Source organism: Dromaius novaehollandiae, chromosome 3 (assembly GCF_036370855.1).
Source record: "Dromaius novaehollandiae isolate bDroNov1 chromosome 3, bDroNov1.hap1, whole genome shotgun sequence".
NCBI lineage: Eukaryota > Metazoa > Chordata > Aves > Casuariiformes > Dromaiidae > Dromaius > Dromaius novaehollandiae.
The window spans coordinates 83,935,507-83,956,468 of record NC_088100.1 but is presented as its reverse complement, the minus strand read 5'-3'; the positions used below and the strand labels follow the sequence as shown (position 1 = coordinate 83,956,468).

The 20,962-nt window shown below is 45.2% G+C and overlaps 1 protein-coding gene across 5 annotated transcripts in view; it reads right to left on the bottom strand.

Moving 5' to 3' along the window:
* Positions 1-10,511: 10,511 nt before the first annotated feature.
* The window catches only part of FRMD1 (FERM domain containing 1), a 48,497-nt gene continuing 38,046 nt past the window's right edge, over positions 10,512-20,962 (bottom strand). For 4 of the 5 annotated variants that reach the window (XM_026117281.2, XM_026117280.2, XM_064509311.1 and 1 more), the window contains 7 exons: positions 19,794-19,859; positions 19,520-19,588; positions 19,155-19,329; positions 16,458-16,814; positions 16,190-16,318; positions 15,383-15,462; positions 10,512-13,488 (listed from right to left, as the gene is read on the bottom strand). In XM_026117281.2, the coding sequence (XP_025973066.2) occupies positions 13,201-13,488; positions 15,383-15,462; positions 16,190-16,318; positions 16,458-16,814; positions 19,155-19,329; positions 19,520-19,588; positions 19,794-19,859 (1,164 nt within the window). In that variant the 3' untranslated portion in view covers positions 10,512-13,200. The remainder of the gene's footprint in view (positions 13,489-15,382; positions 15,463-16,189; positions 16,319-16,457; positions 16,815-19,154; positions 19,330-19,519; positions 19,589-19,793; positions 19,860-20,962) is intronic. The other variant, XM_026117283.2, reaches the window with a different exon arrangement.

Sequence of the window (20,962 nt, the reverse complement as noted above, 5' to 3'; positions counted from 1 at the left end):
CTGACTTGTAGTAAGCACCTCCCAACAGAGGCAAGACAAAGTTCACAGGACGGAATTCCATATTGCAGTATCTAAGTGGGACACCTTATGGAGATGATACAGGGCTCATGCCAGGAGGGAATACAAACAGCAAAGGGATGCCACAAGATCTGCCTTTCTGGAGTGGGACCAGACTCTGTGCCAGACAGCCATGAGTAGGCCCCTAGGGGCAGGGCAGCTTGGCCAAGGTTGGAGGGGATGAAGACACAGCAGGACAGAAAGGGAAGGGCAATGCTGTGCAAGTCCCAGTTGGGATCCTCATTAAGTATGTTCAGTCAGCAACCTTGATATCCTCCTGTGCAAAGGCGAAACCCCTCCAAACAATGCTGGGCCTGAGAATGCAAGGAAGGGAGTGTCTAGCAAGGGTTTTACCTGGGGGAACCAAGCCCTGCTTCCATGGGCACTGTGGTTAGCACTCTATGTTAAACACACTGAGTTCAGAGAAACAGAACAGGAAGAAGTTTATGGTTCTGCATCAAATGAGAAGGCTGCCCCAGCCTATTGGGCACTGTCAGTCTGACTCCACCACCTGTCGGTTTGGGTGTTGGAAAGGCACCAGGCCATGCGAGATGGAGCCCTGCAGTTCTCATGGCTCAGGCTACTTCCAACAAATGCCTGGAGGCCATAAGGACATCGCAGCTCTGGACAATCCCCACTGACACTGTGCTGTGGATGGAGACACGTGTCCTATCTGCTGCCCTCTCCAAGCTCCATCCAGAAGAAAGGCTTTTATGCCTTTTTGTGGAAAGTTGTCGTAGATTCACTGTAGATGTTTACCAGCTGGAATTAACAGTGGTATCTTTTGCTATTCCTGTCTATCTAATGCCACAAGAGCAGAAGAATACCGCTTGCTACCAAGCCACTTAGGTCAGTCACTGCAGTGAAATACACTTTGTATGGGTTATCTCTCCTGTTCCCTTGGCTTGTGAAGACTCACTGAAACTGCCCATTCCAGTTACCATCCCGGCAGCTGTGACACAGGGAACATGCAAGTGGCAATCTGAAGGGAGAGAAGACCTCCGTAGTCAGATTTGAGTCTGACTTCTGCCTCCTTACCAGAATCTAGTTTACCTGCATAGTTCTGCATAGCATTTGCAACAGCAAGGGGCAGGATTACATTGTGATGCCCAAATGTAGCTAGCTCTGCCTGCACGTTCACCAGCATCAGTTCTTCCATTTGTCACTCTGCCTTGTTCTCATGGGCTTGTGATGGATATACTGAGGTGGACGCTCTACGGCTGCAAGCGATGCACAACAGCCATCTTTTTTGAGTGGAATGCAAGCAAAGAGCCTATATTTTTTCAGTGGGACTACGTTCCTGGTTTGTGTTCATCTCTTCTATCTCACTTCTGTAAGTCCTGAAAAGTCTTGTACTGCGTAAGGTGAGGCCGAGCTGCCTTCAGCCAGAATGCCTTTTCAGAGCTACAGGGAACCCAGCTGAGCACTCAGGATACTGTCACAAGACATGGTGACCCTCAAAATGCTGGATTGCTGGGCAGGACAAGATGTTTACACAGAAAGTCAGCAGATACTTGTTATCTGGGGATACACAGATGTTTCCATTATGCAATTAAAATTACATACATCACTGACAGTCAATAATCACAGTCCAGCACCAGGGCCTGCACACAAAAGCTTTGTTAGAGTCGGAGAGGGTCTAGCACTTTCAGCCGAGCCCAGTTTGGGTTGCTGTGGGCAGAACCAGGCACAAACAACACGCACAACGCCTGCAGCAAGCTGCACTCCAGTTTAGACACGATGCAACCACTGCATGATGCTATGGCAACAGCATGCCTGAAGGCAGGGACAGGTCTCACAACAGGAAAAAGCAAAAGTACTCAGCCCCCAAGAAAGCCAGTGACATTTAGACACCATACTTCCCATAATGAGCATAAAGGGAACAAACAGAAAAGAGCAGAGAATCCTATGGGAGCGCCAATAAAATTCCGGCAGGCACAGGACTTTTGAAATGCGTGAAGCTGACTAGCATAACATTAACTCATTAAAGTCCTTAGCACAGCTCTGATCCAGCCCTGGGAACTCAGAATAAATCAGTGCTTTGAAACATGCAGCTGAGGTCTGATCCTCAGGGATGAGGACTTTGCCAAACCCTGCCCAGACTCTCAATTTAAGCACATTTTTAATAGAGCAAGTCAGTCCCCTGGAGAGCAAAGGTGTCCTCTACCCACCAGCACTAGTGATGTTGCCACCAGGTTATCACCTGTAGATCTGCCACCCACACCCTGAGCTGCCACAACCCTGATGCTGCTCTCACTACCAGGCATTTCAGCTTTACAAACCAGATGGATCTGCTCCCAGGGAGGTCAAATTCAGCAGCCATGGCCAGAGCAAACATACCATAGGAGAGGACACTTTTGGACAATTAACATACTTGTCAGGATGTGCAAAGCCTAAGCCCTCCACAGCCTGTGAGACTGGGACCACAGAGCTACTCTCCTAGGAGAGCCCTGAACTCCAAGCAAGAATCACAACAGGACAAGAACCACAGACAACTGATGAAATAAGAACAGTAAGAAGTAAAATAAGCTGTGGCCCAACACCATAGCTCTTTCTAGTAACACAAGAGAACCTTGTCAAGGTCCTGCCTAGTGACTGCCACCCTCACCCGTGCCATCAACGCCTGCAATCCTTGCAAGTTATTCATTAAACCAGCATACCCTGGGAAACACTCAGTAGCTTTACCACTATGACACTCAGACGGGGAGAGAGGAAGAACCAGTTTCCAGGCCTCATTCCAATAACTGCTTATAACTTTTAGAGTGAACAACATTTAGGCAAAACTGAAAAGCAAGCAAGCCCCACCCCACCACATGGCACCAGCAAAACTCTCCTTATTTCTCTCCTGGGCAGCTAATCCACTGAAGCACAACACTACAGCCTACAGGTAACTCCTCTCCCAGAAGTCTTTCACAGACCTTTTCCTTTCCTTGACTCTTCAGAAGACAGCTGGTTTCCTGCACTTTGATTGCCTTTCTCTGCAGCAGCCTCCAGCTGGACCTGCTGCCAGCTGTGGCAAGGTAACCAGCTGAGCCTCCAAGCTGTTGCAAACTCCTTCTGGCCCCTGCCCTTGGGCACAGGAGAACAGCTTAAGAAGGGGATGCTAGAAACCACCTTACATTCCTCTTGGCACTGTTTGACCTTGCTCCTCCAGGACGGGGACATGATCACTTGAGCAGCTGTCCCTACAGTCACTGTGCCTCCCAGGGCTCTGTGTTTTATCCATCCTCCATGAGGAGAAATTGTCCTGGAAGTTTTGTGGGCACCTGCCTGGAATTAGAAGGCAGCTCAGAGTCTGCAGGACTATGTTGATAAGCAGGGCCAGGGCAGAGGGAGCAGCTGTGGAGGTCTTTAAGGCTTGTTAACCTTAAAGGTACTGTGTTGTCTGAAAGCTCAGTTGCTGCTCTGTCAACTTGCTTGGGAAAGTCAGGTTTCAAGAGCTCCTACCCCACTCTATTAAGCTGCAAGTATAGAAAACAGCACAAAAACTGCATAACGGCTACAGAGCTCTCCCTTCACATATTAGCCCTCGCCCTGTATTTTTAAGCAGTAATTCTGTTTTGCCTCTGGAAGTGGTTTGCTTTGAAGCAAATTGCAAAGAAATGTTTTGTGCCCTCTGGGCTATTTGTAGTGCAAATGTTAAGCAAAATTATATACAGTTGCTCCCACAGCAAGTCCTGCTGTTAACCAGGGCATGGACAGACAGCCTCATCTCCTGCTACAGGACTTGGCTAGCTAAATCCAAGTGCTTGTAGCCGAGCTGGGGCTCAGCTTAGCCAGAAATGTGACTGCTCCCAGAGAAAGGTCCAGTGTCTACACACCCAACCTCAAAACATTTCCTAAGTATGAGTTCAGTTCTAGACATCCAAAAGTACATATATATTTGGGGTTCCTTTTATTGTCCTCCTGGCACAGGCCCTTTGAACAGTCACATTGCCAACCTTTTCCTTTCAGGCAGGTAGGCTGGTAAGGTTTTTTAATTTTTTATTGAAAGCAGAAAGTTTAATGCAAGAACATGACTCAAGGAGCTGGGGGTTCAAAAGAAAACAGAGTATACTGCAACACCTGAGATAAATGTGGTCAAAGCCAGCAATAGTAAATATTGTCCACACAGACCCAGGTGCTTCATCTGACCTCATGCATCTGCTCCAGTGACTGGCGTGTCCTTCTTGACCATCCCTTTGTTTGGTTAGGTAGGGCTGGTGCTGTAGCTGCCAAACATGCATCTCATAGCCCATTAGCACTTGAACAGAGGGGTCATGGGAGCCCTCTGTTCGTGTCTGACCAGAAAGACCACAATCAAAACCCTCCATGATCCCAGCAATGCTCAGAGCTACATGTGCCATGGGAGAAGATGGAGGCATTGTCGATGGCCCCAGTCCTGCGAATGCAGAGGATTCAGGTCTGACCTCGGCAGACACGCTCAATGAAAGCCCATCAGGCTCCCAGTACTTCCTCCCAGCAGATCCAGGGTAAAACTCCTCCCCATCATACCTACAGCAAACAATATAACCCTAAGTATAGAAGTACAACCCACAGGCCAGATAAGAGAGATTTCAATCACCAGGAATAACAACAGACTGCACCACAACTTGTTTCTAGTGGTGGGTAAGCACTGATGCTTCAGAAGATGACAATAATGTCCCCTCACTCTCATCCCTGGATGCCAAGTTACACATCAAGGACAGAAAAATATCCAGCTTCCTACAATGAATGGTTTTGATCACGTATCTCCATTCTAATAGCCAGAGCTCAAACCAGTGCTTCCTCACCACACAAACATCTCCAGCAGTTAAAATAAAGGAAATTCAGAAAATGCAGGGAGGGAGGAGGGAAGCCGCAGAGGGAGCAACACAGGCTTAAGCTTCAGAAACGCAGCTCTCTGCTTCACTGAGAAAGTGCATGCTTGCTCTCTGGAGTATTAAACTTTTTAATGCACATACAGTGCTTGGCTCTAAGACGATCCAGAGAAGAGGGTAACACTGAAGTCTGTACTCAGTGCAAGAGCAGGGACAGATTGTCTTAACACAATGCTTCTATTTTTAAACTTACTGATTAGAGTACAAGGCACACTCAAAACTTCATTTTCTAAAGGGTGAGGAACATGGCTGTGGGTCACTGCTGCCACAATCCTCAAAAAATTCAGGCTATTTGCTAACTAGCCGTAGCAAAAAGGCTGAGTATTTTCTGTGGCTAATGTAAACTAATTTTTCCTACATCAAATTCTCTGCTGTCTCTAAAATATTCAGTGGTATTTTCCATGTGGTGAGTTGAGACCTAGGATTTCTAACACATGCCATGTCCAATTATCTCATTGTATATTGAGAACAGCAGTGATTGGGAGAAAGAAAAATAAAGATTGGTATAAATGTATTTATGAGATTTAAAATAAAAATGTAAGGCAGATATTTCCAGAAATAAAAATACAGCAGAATTTTAAAATACCACAGCTATGTTCTTCAACAGCCTATATTCAGCTGCCCCTGCAGTCTACTAGAAAGAACATATATGATTTTTTTGCTCATTACATCTCTGTGATAGGACAGAGGACTTTCAATGCAAGGGTTGCTACCTGGATCTTATTGTACAAACTACAATTTCCTCCTTCCGGAGCCAAGTTCAGGGTCCAAAAGGACCGATGCAGTTGGCACTCAGCTGAACATCAGCGTGAAAATGCTGCATGGCCATGGGAAACGTCCACTAAAGCTTCCTGGTGTTCTCACAGTGTCAGAAGGTTTCATGTCTTCGATACAAAACAGCAGCATTGCTTTCTGTACAGCACATGCTGGAGCATGCTGGCCTCCAGTCCCTCAAAATATGAGCTGCTAGGACACAATACATGCCTCAAATGAGATGGGAACTACTTTGAGGTGGGTTTACTGTTAGTTTATAAAACACTGTTTGGGTGTGAGAGGTGAAATCATATGCAGGGAAACATAGTCCTTCCTAGACTATTCATTTCTACATAATCTCCCGTCACCTCCTCCTGCCCATCGCTGCTGACAGGAAGACACCTTACCAGCACCAGCTACGCCCATTCCATGCCTCTTCTCACAGTGAAGCCTGGGCTGATTGCAGCGGTCTGGGGCCATTGCTCAGTGCCCACCACGCCAGGGATGCTCCTGTGCAAGAGACATCCTGTATGCTGCGCCAAGTGTCGCATCTTGCCAAGCTACAGGCCCAGCTACAATGAGATTGAAGGGCCACAACAACTGCAAAAGGGCCCAGCAGCAAAACAGAGGCCATCCACCACTGAAACTAGGTATCACAAAGCAGAGCTGGTCTCTGAAAAGTAGCAACAGGGAAGTTACTGCAATGGTGTGGAGATATTATTAAAAATGTAGCGCAATCGTTCATTTCTGTGTTTGCTAACAAGGCCTGGTAACAGATGACAGAAAATAAAGCACATTTCTCAGCTGAGGATGGAGTCAGTTAGAAGTACTCCTAAGATGACAGAAAGGCTGAAGACTGACAGGACTTCAGGGCCAGGTCAGGCTTCAGAAGAGGTCACAGGGAAAATAACTTGAAATTGCTTTTGCTAGGACAAGTCTCTGCTGCAGTGCAGCTGGTAATAATGAGAAGGGATCCAGGAAACACTGTAAATGTGGCGCTCTTTCTTTTCAATCAAAGGAAATGGGAACCTCAGCTTTGGGCAAAATGGGAACTAGCTGGAAGGCTGTTATATGGGATTAGAAGAGAAAAATCCTGCCTCACATAGACTTTTTCTTTTTTTTTTAAGGATGGAGCTCAAAAACAAATGAATAAGCTGTAGGTATCATGGGGACTGAATACTTTAATGTATGTTCCTATCTCCATAATTTGATTCTCTCTGTGTGGTTAGGGGACATATTCAGGGACACTCCTCTGATGTCTGCAAATGGTTCGAGGAAAAGATACTTGCTATGAGAGGAAGCAGCTTGGCAATAAAAGAAAAATGACTTTACTGCATCATATCCAAGACTCATCTACACCTGTGTCCTCTCAGTAGTGGCTCATGCAAGATGCCTACAGGAAAATACAGAAACAGAGCAGGCACATAGCATTACTGCCTCTACTATAACCTCTCAGCTTCCAGTAGCCTGTGGCTCTGGGACTTCCAATCCAAGGGGCTGTATTGCATTGAATGGGTTTGTCTTCCATACATCTGTGTATTGGGTTTTTTGAATTAATATCAACTTTTCACATCTAGAGCATCCAGTGCCAAAGATCACCATGCATTAAGAAGAAACAGCTTTGACTCCAGTGTAATTTAGGCATACAGCCTTCTGTTCAGGAATCGGATATGCTGCCCTTGGGCCTGAGAGATGCTGCTAAAGTGACCTGAGACCACTTGCACAGTAAGAGAACAGTCTGGGGTTTATTTGCTTATGCCTTTTGCAAAGGAATTTAATGAACACGTAATGACAGTAGGCAGTATGCAAGACTAGTGCCGAGCAATTCAGCTGCCGGCTTCCTGGAGGAGTGATTTCGCGTGGGCTTTCCGGGCACTTCCCTCCGAGGCTTGTCCAGGTTGCCACCTACTCCAGGGCAGTGGGACCCAGGGGAGTTTGAGATCTGAGGATGCATCCAGCCCCCCTGCAGCTTCCCTTAAGTGGGACAGTACACAGTGCTGGATGCTACAGAAGAAAGACATGAGGCTACCAAGTGCCAAGTTATAGCATAGACCATTTGTTCACAACTACATGCAGAGCGAGAAAAAAAGTAGTATTTTATAAAAAGCCTCTTGATTAATGCAGAAAAACTATGGAAAGGCCACTTGCGTGGTACCCAGGGCAAAGCTTACAGAAGTATGAAAAAAACAACTTTTATGAAAAAACAGATCTTGTACAAACCTGGTAGTGTTTGGCTGAAAAATGTATTCACATTTACATGAGACGTCCAAGGTGTTTCCTCTGCCGTCAGATGAACATAGCTCATTAGTAACTGCTCTTTCTGGAAACAGGAAAAAAGGAATGAATAAATAAGTAAAAAGCAAACCCTTACCAAAGTCGTGCCCCCCCCCCCCCGGCACTCCCAAGCTGACCCCTGGCACGGGGTGGGGGGCACAACGGGGAATCGGGAAGGGGGACAGGGACTGGCAATTATAAAAACTGAACACGTGGAGAAGCCGCCCTCCGCGCCGGCCCGGGGTGGAGCGAGGCGCCGCCATGTTCCCCCCCTCGCCCGCTGGCCGCGCTCCTCGGGCGCCCCCCCGCGCCCCGGCCCGCCTCCGCCACCGCCGTCCGCGCGGGGGCGCCCGCGCCGCGCAGCAACGGCCGCCGCGGGGGGGGAGGGGCGCGCCGGCACGGTACTGTTCCCTGCCGGCGGGGCGCCGCAACCGCCGCGGGGGCGCCCTGCCTCCCTTCCTCAGCGCTTTAAAAAAAGAAAAAAAAGAATCGGGGAGGGTATCTTAAAAGCTGAAGGATTTAGTAAAACTTTCTCAATGCCTAAACTGTTATTTCAACCAAAAAGATTAGCAATTTCTGGTCAGGCTGAGCCCCTGCCCTCCTCTGCTGCGGCCCGCGGTGCTGCCGTGCCAGCTGCCCCCAGGGCCCGGCAGGGAGGGACCCCCCCCGGCGGTGCCCCCCAAGCCTCCCCCCCCCCCCCCCCGGTCTCTGCCCTCCGTAGTGCACATGGCGAGTCTGCCCTTCGTTGCCCTGCAGAAAGGGAGCGAACAGGTACCGCCAGGCTATAAATGGTTAAGAATCCCCCCCTTTTTAATATACTGAAGCAAATCTGCCCAATGGGGAGAGTAAAACAAGAAAAGGAGGTTGAGGAGCTGTATGGCCCAGCGCACATGCCTGCAGCAGGGCCCCGAGTGGGAAACACTGGTCACTTTTCCCAAGCCCTCTGCTGGCACAACAAAAGGAGTACACTTCTGTGCCTCGACTTCCCCAGCTGCAGCCAAGGTCTATGAAAAGGCTAAGGTCTGTGAAAAGGCTAATGCGACTTGTTTCCCACCTCCCCCTCATGGCTGGTGGGCCTCCAGGAGGGCCATGAAGGCATGGTCCCATCCTCAGGCCACTTGTGGGAGGAGTGCAAGGGCCCTGGGAAGGCTTTTGGGGAAGGAGCAGGCTTCAGACATGGTACAAAAATGGGGGCAAAAGGGGATGCCAGATACACTGGCAGGGACAGTAGGTAGGAGAAACCTGGACAGCTAAGAAGAGGCTCTTACCAGGAGACACCTTGCCCAGGCAGGGGAAGCACCACCACTGGCAGGCAAGCAGCAAGGGCAGAGATTGCACTCACCCCCATGGGACCTTGCAGCCAGTTCTCACTTGAATGTGTTCAGGCCCTTAAAAGAACTTGTTACCTTTAGTTTCATAGACCTCACTGCCAAGAACTCCACAGAGAAACTGCTTTCATTCGACCTAAAATACTGAGGGCATTTTCAAACACCCCTTCAGTCAGCTTCAGCAAAACAGATGCTGTTTTCCTCCATGAGCTCCCGTGTTTGACATGCCTGACCATGGATGAGGTGCACTAACAATATCTCCCCCACCCCAGGCTGCCTCACATTTACTGAATGCACATGGGATTCTCTAGTACCATGACAAGTCCCATCTTCAGAGACAAACTCATCCTAGCAGGCAGGAAGGCACTATCACGATTTTATCTCCATAGAAAACTGCATTTGGAACCAAGCTCCTCCTCCCCACATCCCTGAGCCAGAGTTGTATGAAAGTCATTAAAGTCTTTGAGTATGTACTAGAGAAAAATGTGAATTATGGGGGAAGAAGGCAGTGAAAAAATCAAGGCAACAGTACAACATTGAAGTACATTTTAAAAAAAGGTCTTTCCTTTGAATACTAGCTTTAGAAGTCTATAACATAGAAAAAAGAAAATGAACTTATGAGGGAATCCCAGTCAACAAGCTACTCTGAGGAGATGCAGGTAGTTTACTATGGCACTCTTTCAGAGATTTGTCCTCAGAGAAAATGCAAGATATGTAACTTGGAAGAAAAAGAAAATACATTTATGCCCTGAGAAAAGCAAATTTTTTCTTCATGTGTGACAAATACTAGGCCAGCATGTTAGATTACTTGTCAGTGACAGCTCTTCAGCAGCATTTTGAATCACATGCTGGTGTGCCTAGCCTCAGATGCAGCCCCAGGGAAGATGCTGCCAGGATCTCTCTACACCATGCAGAGTTGCCCAAACGCTGTTTTCTTGACTAACCATGAGTGTTTATTTCTTTCCCACAGCAGCCTAACTTGTCTCTTTATTTAGATTCAGCTCCCATTAGTGCTCCTGCTGACCCCAACCAGCTGGACTGGGTCCTTAATACATGACAAGACTGGTGTGGCGACTGGCAAGGAGAAAAAGGAGTTGTTCCACAGCCTATGGTGCTTATGGTTTGACTTCCAATCTGAGCTCACATGTGTTACAAGCTAGTAGCAGATTCATTTCCATAACCTATTTATCTCTAATGAAAGATGTCATTGACATACACCTCTTGAAAAAAATTCACACAATTACCTTTTTCTATCCATACTTTATTGCAGGTGTACATATAATTATTTATATTTTATTTTAAACAAGAAATTCCTTTCATGGAAAGGAGAAATGCTTACAATTAAAATAGAGTGATTATACCACGAGTATATTACAAATATGTACAAATATTGGCGGCTAGTTCCTAACATCAGCTGATAAATGCTTACATTACCCTCTATCAAACTAATCAAAACCAAAATAATAAGAGACCTTCTAAGTTTAAAGATAACAAAATCTACTACTACTGGAAACAGGTTTTTTTCATATGAATACAAAAACTTGCATAATAGATATTCACAGTGCTTGTAAGATATTCATTAATTCATTTTCAGTCTACACACACAAAAGTGTCCAGTCTCCCCTTCATATACATATGTAGCTTACACTACTGGAGGGCGCTGTGTAGACAAATGAAAGACGACAGTCAAACTTGGAGAGTTTTCCTTCCCCACAAGGCATGAATAAATACACCCTCCCTGCCCCCGCCTCCAAGTACATACAGGCATCAGAAGCAACGAACGCACATGCAAGAACCAGTTACATTGTTGTTAGGCATTGGCATATTTTGTAAACCAGCAACACTAACATTACAGCATTTTGGAATAGTGGCAACAAGAGTTCAAGTGTATGTAGAAATACTGTTTTCAAGTCATCTTAGCAGAAATAGAAATACCCAGAGTTCCAACACATGCTCTTTCTCACCAATTCCATTTAATGCTTGGTAACACTAAAAAGAAAACATCAAGCTGATTAATGGTAATAAACATTTCGGGTAAGCTGGTTAGGCTGAAGCAGGTATGAATGTGATTGCCTTTGAGAAAACACATGTGAATGGCTGTGAGCATGTGTGTCCCATGTCTTATGACAGTTTTCCAAACAGCTCTTCCCACTTTACAACCTTTTTTTTCTAGTAAGTGTCTGTTGACAGAACCACAAATAATACATCAGCACAGTGTGGAGAGCAACAGCTAAGCAGAGAGGTCACACCAGAACTCCCTGCTTTTTCATTAAAACATAGGCACCACCAGAATAAGACCCATCTATCCAGTGCTGAAGCTGGTTTCATTCTGTGGAATAAGGTTTTTCCATGAAGCACAGCCACCAGCCTCCTGGGTCATGGATATGCCCCTCTCCATAGACTACTGCCAAACAGGCCCCAGGTAGGGGAGGCTAGAAGACCAGCCTGTTCATGAGCAGATGGATGCTCTTTAGCCATTTAGATCCATTTAGCAGAGTTTATTTTGGATACAGGACAAATATCTTCAGTATTTTGGAAAGGCATTTTTGGCTTTGCTTGAAATAATGGAAAAAAAATGCTGGGAATCAACTTGGGGGGGGAGGGAGAGGAGGAGGAGGAAGGGAAGAAAATCAAATAAATATTCCTTTATTTAGCTGCTAGAAGGTGACAACATGTTTTTTGCACCAAACAAATGCTTTAATCAAACAGCATAATCATAGCTATTGTATCAGTGAGAGCCAGCATAGCCAGCTCTGTAGGACTCAGAGTCATCATACACGTTCTCCTGGCTTGACACACAACCTCACTAAACTTCCACCATCATGGGTCCTACAGCATCATTCACTCACACTTGCTCACCCTATCCAGGACTAAATCGGACAAAGTCACTAATAATTACCCGATTTGTCCTTCCAGAGTGACTTTCTCCAGCCCATACTTGCCTCCTAAGCAAAGGATAAAAATTTCTAAGGAACAGATTTATTAAAAATAAAGAACAACCTAAAAACTATGATTCAAAGTAAGGGGTGATCATGCTTGGACAAATTTTCCAGTCACACTCCCATCTTCAAGAGCCAATTAGCGTTATCATCTTGGCTGCTTCTGCGAGGACAAGTCAACTCATTTGTTCTCTCCCCCACCTCCCCTAGGATATAAGAATTTACCTACCAATCTAATCATGGAAGTAGTAGACAGCTGACAGTTCCATTTCTTGCATTAAGAAAAAAAAGGAAAGAAAAAGAAAAACATAGAAAGAACAAAGGAAAACAGAAAACCCACACTGTATTTGGCTGGATGCTTAAAACAAAACAAAAACGCCTAGAAAAAAACTCACAGTGGGGCAGGTCTTGTGCCCAGTAAAGGAAATGGGTGACTTTTGTTCATTAAAAAGAGAACAGACTAGACTTTACCATACACATACCTGCTGACATACTCAGAGTATATCCTAGCCTGACAGCTGTTGGCAGTGTTGAAGCAGCACAAAACTCAAGGCAACAAATCTATTTGTATACTAGCATTAACATAAATGGATCATAAGAGAAAGGCAGAAAGCTAAACTGACATGGACTGTTTAATTTCTTTCTGGTAAATCCATTTTGACAAAATGCTTTCTTTAACAACTCAGTATCAGTTTTGGTCCACTATTTGGGGGTTTTACATCAGTTATGACACTGGTAAGGGTGCAGGCCACTTTAATTTTCTTCTAAACAGATGCTTTAAATGCCAAATTAAGTGCTACACTCCAGTTAATTTGCCCTATAGTCATGTCTGCAGAAGTGATGTCACTTACTGATTATGAAGCTGAGTAACAAAGCTACTTACAATCTCCTGCAAGAACCAGATTGACATCACATGGGTTAATGAGGTATATATAATCACTTCTGTTTCCATGATGAGCTGTTCCCTGATGTGGAAGAGCTCCAATCTCATTACACCACAAATTCCTCTGGGAGCTGGTCCTCTCCCAGAAGGTCCAAGGAGAGGCAGTTCATGGATCGCTTCCCATAAAGGGCGGACTTGGTTTTGCAGTCTGCTGTGGAATAAACGCAGCCATAGATAGCCAGCTTATCCTCCAGGGTACAGCCGAATGTGTAGCTGTGAGACGTGTCCGAAGACAGCGTGGCACTTAGTGGTGGATGCTGGTGCTTGTAAAGGCGGATATCATCCAAACTCTGGCTGTGCTGGTCTGTGCACCTCCTGCCTTTGGGCGGCCTGACCTGCCAGTTTAATAAGACAAACACAAATAAAAATGATGAGCTCAGACACAGCCTAAGGATGCTGGCTGTGCACGCTTAAGCTTTCCAAAATTGTTCTTCCATTTCTGCAAATCACTCTCTCAGCCTTTTGAAAGACACTGGCTTAACAAAGAAGCTGTGAACCATTAAAAAATTACAAGTGCACTCAGCTGCCTTGCCATGTTGAGCCAGATCCTGATCTTTGTACACTATGTCCTCAGTGTCCAATACATTGGACTAAACACTTGACACAACATCAACGAACTGACACTTCTTGGCAGAACTGTGCAGTCAGCCTCACTCATGGGCAAAGTATACATTTAAAAAACAAAACAAAAAAATCCCAAGTGCTTGAACACACTAGATGGGTTAATTAAAGTCTCATGAGCTGAAAGAAGTTCAGCAAGCAACTATGCAAATGAACAGGTGAAGGTGTCCAAAATTCACTAAGTGCCATATACAGTTCCATCTACATAACATTATTAAGAAATGAAGAAAACAGAAGCAACGAACCAACAGTAATTCTCAGATGCGGGCACTGTTCTACATAAGCTGTAGCAACTTTGCCTTTATGGAGGAATTACTAACCACCTGATAAATTTCCAACTTTCCCAGCTAGTTTTTCTTGTTCTGCCTCTTGACAATTAGCTTTTAAATGCTAGTTTTAAGGCTGATTTCAAGAATATGACATTGAAACCAAAATACTTCTGTGAGCAATACAGAAAACTGCCTCCCAGTCCCACTGCTCTTATACACCAGATGGGAATTAAAAAAATACTCTGATGAGACCCTATGTTGGCTAAGTGTGCTCTCAGGAACAGACATACATGGTATAGTCCAGGCAACAGTGAGAAACCCAGTTCTGTACTGTTTAGTTACAACTTAAAAACCACACTTCAAAAGCAAGATGCTCGCTCTCTGCCTTGCACACTTCAGTCCTTCCACTGAACTACAGAAATAAGTTCACCACGGTTTGTACTGCACAGTCTTCATCTCTGGGAAAAAACAAACCAACAATTACAAACCAAAAAAGTCCATTAAAGTGCTAAGTGAAAATTCCTTATCATTCTTCAGTGGGTCCAGTAGGAGGCATGAAAAGAGAAGAAAAAAAAAATCCTAGAAGTGACTGAAGTCCTTGATCAGGAAAGAAGTGGGAGTAAAGGGGAAAAGGATGAACAGATTTTAAAAATTCTTTGAGCAGATATGGCTGATTTGGATTCAGTGAGAGAAGAAACAGTAGACACATTTTTAAATGTTTCTACGCTTGTGGGTACAGCTCCACTTTGAAAAGTAATAAAGTTTGGCCTTTAAAAAACTAAATAAGCTTTTTCCACAACACAACCTATGATATAACATATTTTACATACATAGTTGCCTTTTCTCAAGGGTTTGATGAAAAGAAGATGTTGACAACAAAGAGTGCGGTGCACACAGTACAATCACACAAACGATAGTAATTAGAACTTGAGGGTCTGGTTTTGCTCCAATGTGAGCTCCTTCCAGCTTCAGGAGCAGGAAAATGATCAACTTTGGAACCCACATCCAAACTGCATGGATGGTCTTGGCTCTATGTTGCACTGAAAATGTGTAAGTGGCTTATTTTCCATTTCCTCTCTTGAAGCCTAAGGAAGATAATAGCTGGCTTGCAAGATTTCCATGTTGATCACTCCAAACCTCCTTATACTACTCTGCACTCAAATGCTGCTGTTATCCTATCCCTGACAGCAATAGCTGGCAAACAGCTGTTTTCAGTTATACTATTTAAATCAGTTAAACCCAGATCAATCAAGTTCACCTGATTTACAGCAGTGTCCATTACACTAGAAGTTGGTTAGATGTCCACACACAAACCCTCCTGCCAAGCATTTCTCCTTACCTGATGAAGGGATTCCACACTTTGACCTCTCATTTTTATCAGTGTGACTTGCACCACAGACAGTGATTCCTGATTAATAGCTGCAAAGGAAAGGGAGGAAACAAAGAGAACTAGGTTTGAATTTTTACTGGCTACTGTAGAAAAGAAAGCCATTCTCATAGGCTACATTCAAGCAGCACTATTCTGCTAATATAACTATACATCAGTAAGCACCCTCTGAGAGTTTGGCTCACAAGTACTTCTTTGCCCTTAAGGATCAACATTAAACTCTGCCCCCCCGAAACCCACAGCTTTTCACCAACTTGCCCATATTCACTCATCTCGCTCTGCCAGAAGGGCTACATGTCAGTCACATACCATAAGACCAGACAGCTTCTGTGTGAGCCTATTGTCTAGCCTTCCGTATAACATGCGCCACAGAACTTCACCTGTTAATTCCTGTGCCTGGCCCATTAACCTGTTCATTGAACCCTTTGGCTGTTTTGTGGTATATAAGATTTTAATTTAAATTCCTTTACTACAAAAAGTTTGCCTTGGTTGTCTTTTTGCCATTAACTGAATATAAATAAAATAAGCGTGGTAAATTTGCAGAAGGGAGACCTTGAGGAGCAAACAGGAGAGGAGCACTGCACAGTATAGAGTGCAAGCCTTCAACCTCCAGAGGAGCTGGCTTGAAATCCTCTTGCAGTTGGGCAGCGAAGACAGAGCTTTGTTAGATCTCTCAGATTATGCCTGGGTGGCCAGATGCATCTCCCTATAGCTACAGCCTAAAGAAAAGCACTGAGTAGTAGTAGAAAGTCATCTCACCTGGGCAGCTAGCAGCATCTAGACGAAGTGAATCAACAGATTCTCCCACAGTAGCCTCCTCTAGCTCATCTCCATCTAAAGGTTCATCTACAGGCATCTCCTCAGGCTCATCTACTGCCAGCTCAAGCTCTAGCAGGAAAGAGCCACAGGAGAAGGATTAGCATTACACTTCTGCTCCAAGCTGCTTCACATTCTCTTACTCCCCATTCTCTTGCAGGAGAAGACAACAGCATGCTTAAAAGTTGCTCCACATCTCCAAATTCCTTACCATCATCTTCAGCCCTTCCTTTGCTGCCACTGTCAATGCCAGAGCTACCATAGCTGATGGTTGAGCTGCAGGATTTTTCTTTCCTATGTATCCTATCAATGCTGAAGGGCTCATCCACTGACATTTCCACAGATACTCGGTGCCTTGAGTCAGCCTCGATGCCAGACGTGTGAGAGCTGCCATGACTCCCTGTGGACTGGCGTGAGAGACGGTTATCCCTCTGGCTACCTCCACTGCTCCCACTGCCACGTGAGTTCTTATCAGATGGGTCCAGGTCCATGTCTAGTGTGTCACTGATGTAGGACTCCCGGTAGCGCTTCTTCTCTGAGGAAGACAGACATGAGAAACCAGGGGAAGCTAAGCAAGACAGAAGGAATGATAGCAAAAAATAATCAGTAAGTTCTGAGACTGGCAAAACTTGGCAAATATGAAACAATTACTGCAGCTACTGAACAAAGACAGGGAGTTTTACATTCTGTTTGCTCAACAGATAACTGGATGCCCAGCTGGCTATAACAGAATTACAGTTAATCAGAGATACAGTAAGGCCAGTATCTCATGAATTAGAACAGGCAGGTATAGACAGTTATGGTGCAGAAAACACTAGCTTACAGAATAAAGGAAAAGACCCGAGTTACCCGATAACCTAAGTGCTCAGTGTTTAAAACAGAGACCGTTGACTGTTCCTCAAAACAGTCACCAATGTGTAGAGACAGACAAGAACAGGATCCCCTGTTGTGCAAGGAGTGCCTGGCTGGCACTTATTAATCACTTCTTCCAGGGCTGGTATGTGTTACCTAAATGGAGGTGTGCTAAGGGTGGCCAAGAAATCCATGAGACACTAGCAGACACAGTGCAGGACAACCTAGGAAAAAACCTGTCCCACCCTAAAGCAGGAGCTAGAAGGCAGAGAAAAATGCACAAGGGCACTTTGAATGCTTCTGTTCGGGCAACTGAACCATGTCCCCAGGTACTACCACAATGTTGCAAGACCTGTATTTAGGTGCTGACCCACTGTAGACAATGAGTGTTAGCAGAACTCTCCTGAAATAGTGCTTGGTAAGGAAAGAAGAGTTCAAAATGCCAGCAAAGACAGGGCAACAGTTCTAGTACAAGTCCAGGGAAGACTCACTGTCTGCAATGCCTCAGTCTTCCAACAAGATGGGAATCTATTAAAGGAGAAAGCTGGAATGTTTAAATATCCACTGGAGCAGAAGGGGTGCTCACATAGGATAGCCCTAAGGAGGCCACTAGAAAAAGGGAAAAGAAATAGCAGCTACTCAGGTGGCAGGATACATACCAAGTAAGAAAAAAGTAGATCTCATTTTGACTCTGAACATCTATAAGAAACAGCATTTTTAATACTGCAGCTCTTCGGCTGCAAATTTTGCCCAAGCATCGCCATTCTGTTGTCTGGAACCAGAGTGGACTACAGGGAATCACCAAAGATGCCTTCGAAACAGTGTAAAAGTTTTGTGAAGGCAATGCTCAAGCCTTCTGCCCACACGCATTTCATTAGTGAGCCTTTGTACAGATGAGTATCATGCACCACTGACTGCTTAAGGCCATTTGTATAACCTCACTAAAGGGAGACACAAAAATGACCAAGTTAAATGACATGGCCACCTTGCTCTGCACACTGATTCCATACAAGAAACCACCACTTCAGAGACAGATATAAATTCTTTAGGATTAGCTGAGATGGACAATAATTGCGTTAACACCACAGAAAGGAGTTTCTTCCTGACTTCTCATTGGATGGAACAAGGCTAAGTCCTCACACAAGAGGAATGACTGCTACTGGCTGACTTCTACTGACTTCTGCTTCCTGATGGACTTAAAGATACCAATAAAAGTCTTACAAACCCCACAGAAGATAGAGAACGCATTAATGGAGAATGCAGGGAACAGCAGCCAGGAAAGAACTGGGGCAAAAAGCAGTCAGAAGAAGGCTATAAAAAAGGGGAGAAATCCTCCAAGAGAGGGCCTATGCAAGGCATTCAGAAACAGGCACGGGGGAGAGGTGGGCTGAGAAGTTTATATGAGAGCCAGGGCCCCACATAGGAGAAAAAGGGAAAGAAACAAGCAGGGAGGGGACGAAATGTCTGAAGTCTCCTAGAAGGATACTAAGGACTCTCAGAGTTCAAACACCATCCCTACAGAGAGGGGACCCTATCAGAGAAGATAATTTCTGGGAGCCTTTATCTGCTCTCGGATTGCTTCTGGCACCTGCAGCTCCTAACTGGTGGACATTATAGACTAAACTGCAAACATTGTGTAGTAAAGGAGCACTAAAAAAAAAATTGACACAGGCTCACAGCTTGTACTGCTCCTTGAACAAAGGAAGATCTTATCCCAAAAGAAAGCTTTTTATTTGAGATTACTTTATCTCAGAGGCATGTGTCAAATGTGCAAAAATTGACAGCCCAGAAAGCAGAGACCTTTTCTTAAAGGGAGAAATTCCCCCGTCACTGCTCACACACACACTTTTTTCTGATCACAATCTAGCAAGGTGGGACCAAAACCACTTCCCACTAACTGACTTGAAACAAATCTAAGACTTCTATTCTTCTCACTGTCTTCTGTTAAGGCAGAAACACCATCTATTAGAGAACAGCCACTGTGAAGCCACAGCAGAGAGACTAACATGCCATACTCTTACCCTTATCAAAAGTCATCTGCTCTCCTGTCACATACCTTCAGCCTCCTCCAGTTTTTGGATTTGCTTCAACACTGGCTGGATATTCAGAAAGAGACGGTGGCTACTGCTGAGGAGCTGCAACAAGTGCCGTGACCTAAAGGGGCAACCTGTGTAGTAAACCAATTTCCGTGCAGAGGGCAAGCCATCTGGCTGGATCTCAAATTTTTTCCCCTGCATAAAGAGGAGAGATACCAGACCAGTGAACAAGAACATGTTTTCAGTCACATAACTAACAGAGATAGCTGCAATCTTATGCATACCAGTAACAGGACTTGACAAGGAAATTTAGGTAGGCCAACAGTCTTGCCAGGTCACAGGTTGATAGCCCAGTGCCAGATGACCTCCATTCTGTCATACTCACCAGAAATGCTAGCTTCCCGATGTGTGACCAGGGAAAGTCATAGAGGAGCTGACGAACATGATTCACCTCCTGCAACACATCAAACTCAGAGTGACACAGGGATTGACGGCTACAGGGTGGAGTCAGTGATGTGCAAAGAATTTGCAAACAATCAGGAACGTGAGATATGCGGAGCCTGGCGCACACAGGCAGAGGAGCTGTGGCAGGGGGGAAGAACAGGAGGGCTGCACAGAGTTAAACACAACACCAGAAGGCTTTCATGGCAGTCTGTTACCTGATAGATGTGCATTCCTCTAAGGGTCAGACCCAGGATAACCGTCGGGCGGTCCTCCTTCTTATCCTAAAAGGACAGAAGAGCCTGGAGTCAAAGGTTAATCTACAAAGACCACACTCCCGGCACCTACTGCAACAGAGGTAGTACGACTGCTCACCAGGCAAATGTCATCAGCATTTGATCATGCTCATTTACTTTTTATTGTGCTTCTAAAAAGCACATTGCCTTGTTGGCCCTTAAAAAATTCTCTGCAATAAGAAACACCTATGAATTCCCCCTTGTTGTGGGTCTCAAGCATTTCACCAACAGCAAACACCCAATTCTCCAGGCTGCCCTGGACAGGGAATCCTGTAGCTTCAGTCATTTGAGTGCATGGACAATTATTGCTCTCAGAGGTAATTTGTAACAGATTCCCTTTTTTTGCCATGTGCTGCCTCTGCTATCCCCATGAACACACATGGTTCTCCAGGTGACAGACAGCCCAAAACAGGGCCACAGCACACCCGTTCCCATCCAGCTGCTTGCTGGACCACAGATGGACACTGGCCAGGAGGGAGATAATCAATGCCCACAGTTACAGGGACTTTCTTTTTAACCTTTTAGTTTCAGTGTAGGCAGCAGATGGTTTTAAATGTTCAAGGCTTAGTTGAAATACTGACTTGTTTTTCCTCATGCTGTATCTTGGTATAACATAATTGCTCTCTGATAAGGAGATTTTTTTGCTTAAAGATCCAAAAAAAAAAAAAAAATCCCAAACTAGTTCACTCAGTCTCTCTCTCTTACCATGACAGGATGAAAAGGAGGAAGAAAATTGTTGAGGAACAAGTTCTGGAATCACAGGCCTCAAACTTTGCACTGGAACTTGCCTTCCTCATCTGGCTTGTCAAGCCATCACATTTACCTCACCTTCTTCCCCCTCTCAGTTACTATCCATGTCCAGTAGAACCCCAGTTTAAAGTGACTAAGAAATAGTTTGTCTTCTAAAGGCAAAGAGCTTTCATAAATCAACATTTGGTCTGGAGGAAAAATGCAGGGCTCAGGACAGTCAGTGGTTTCTTTCAGAGTGCACAATCTCAGTATCAGCCATGAGGCTGGCTTGAAACAAGAGGTGACAGCTCTTGAAATCTTAGGGCAGCCAAAGCACTGGCACTCAAGCCTCCACCCCAGCA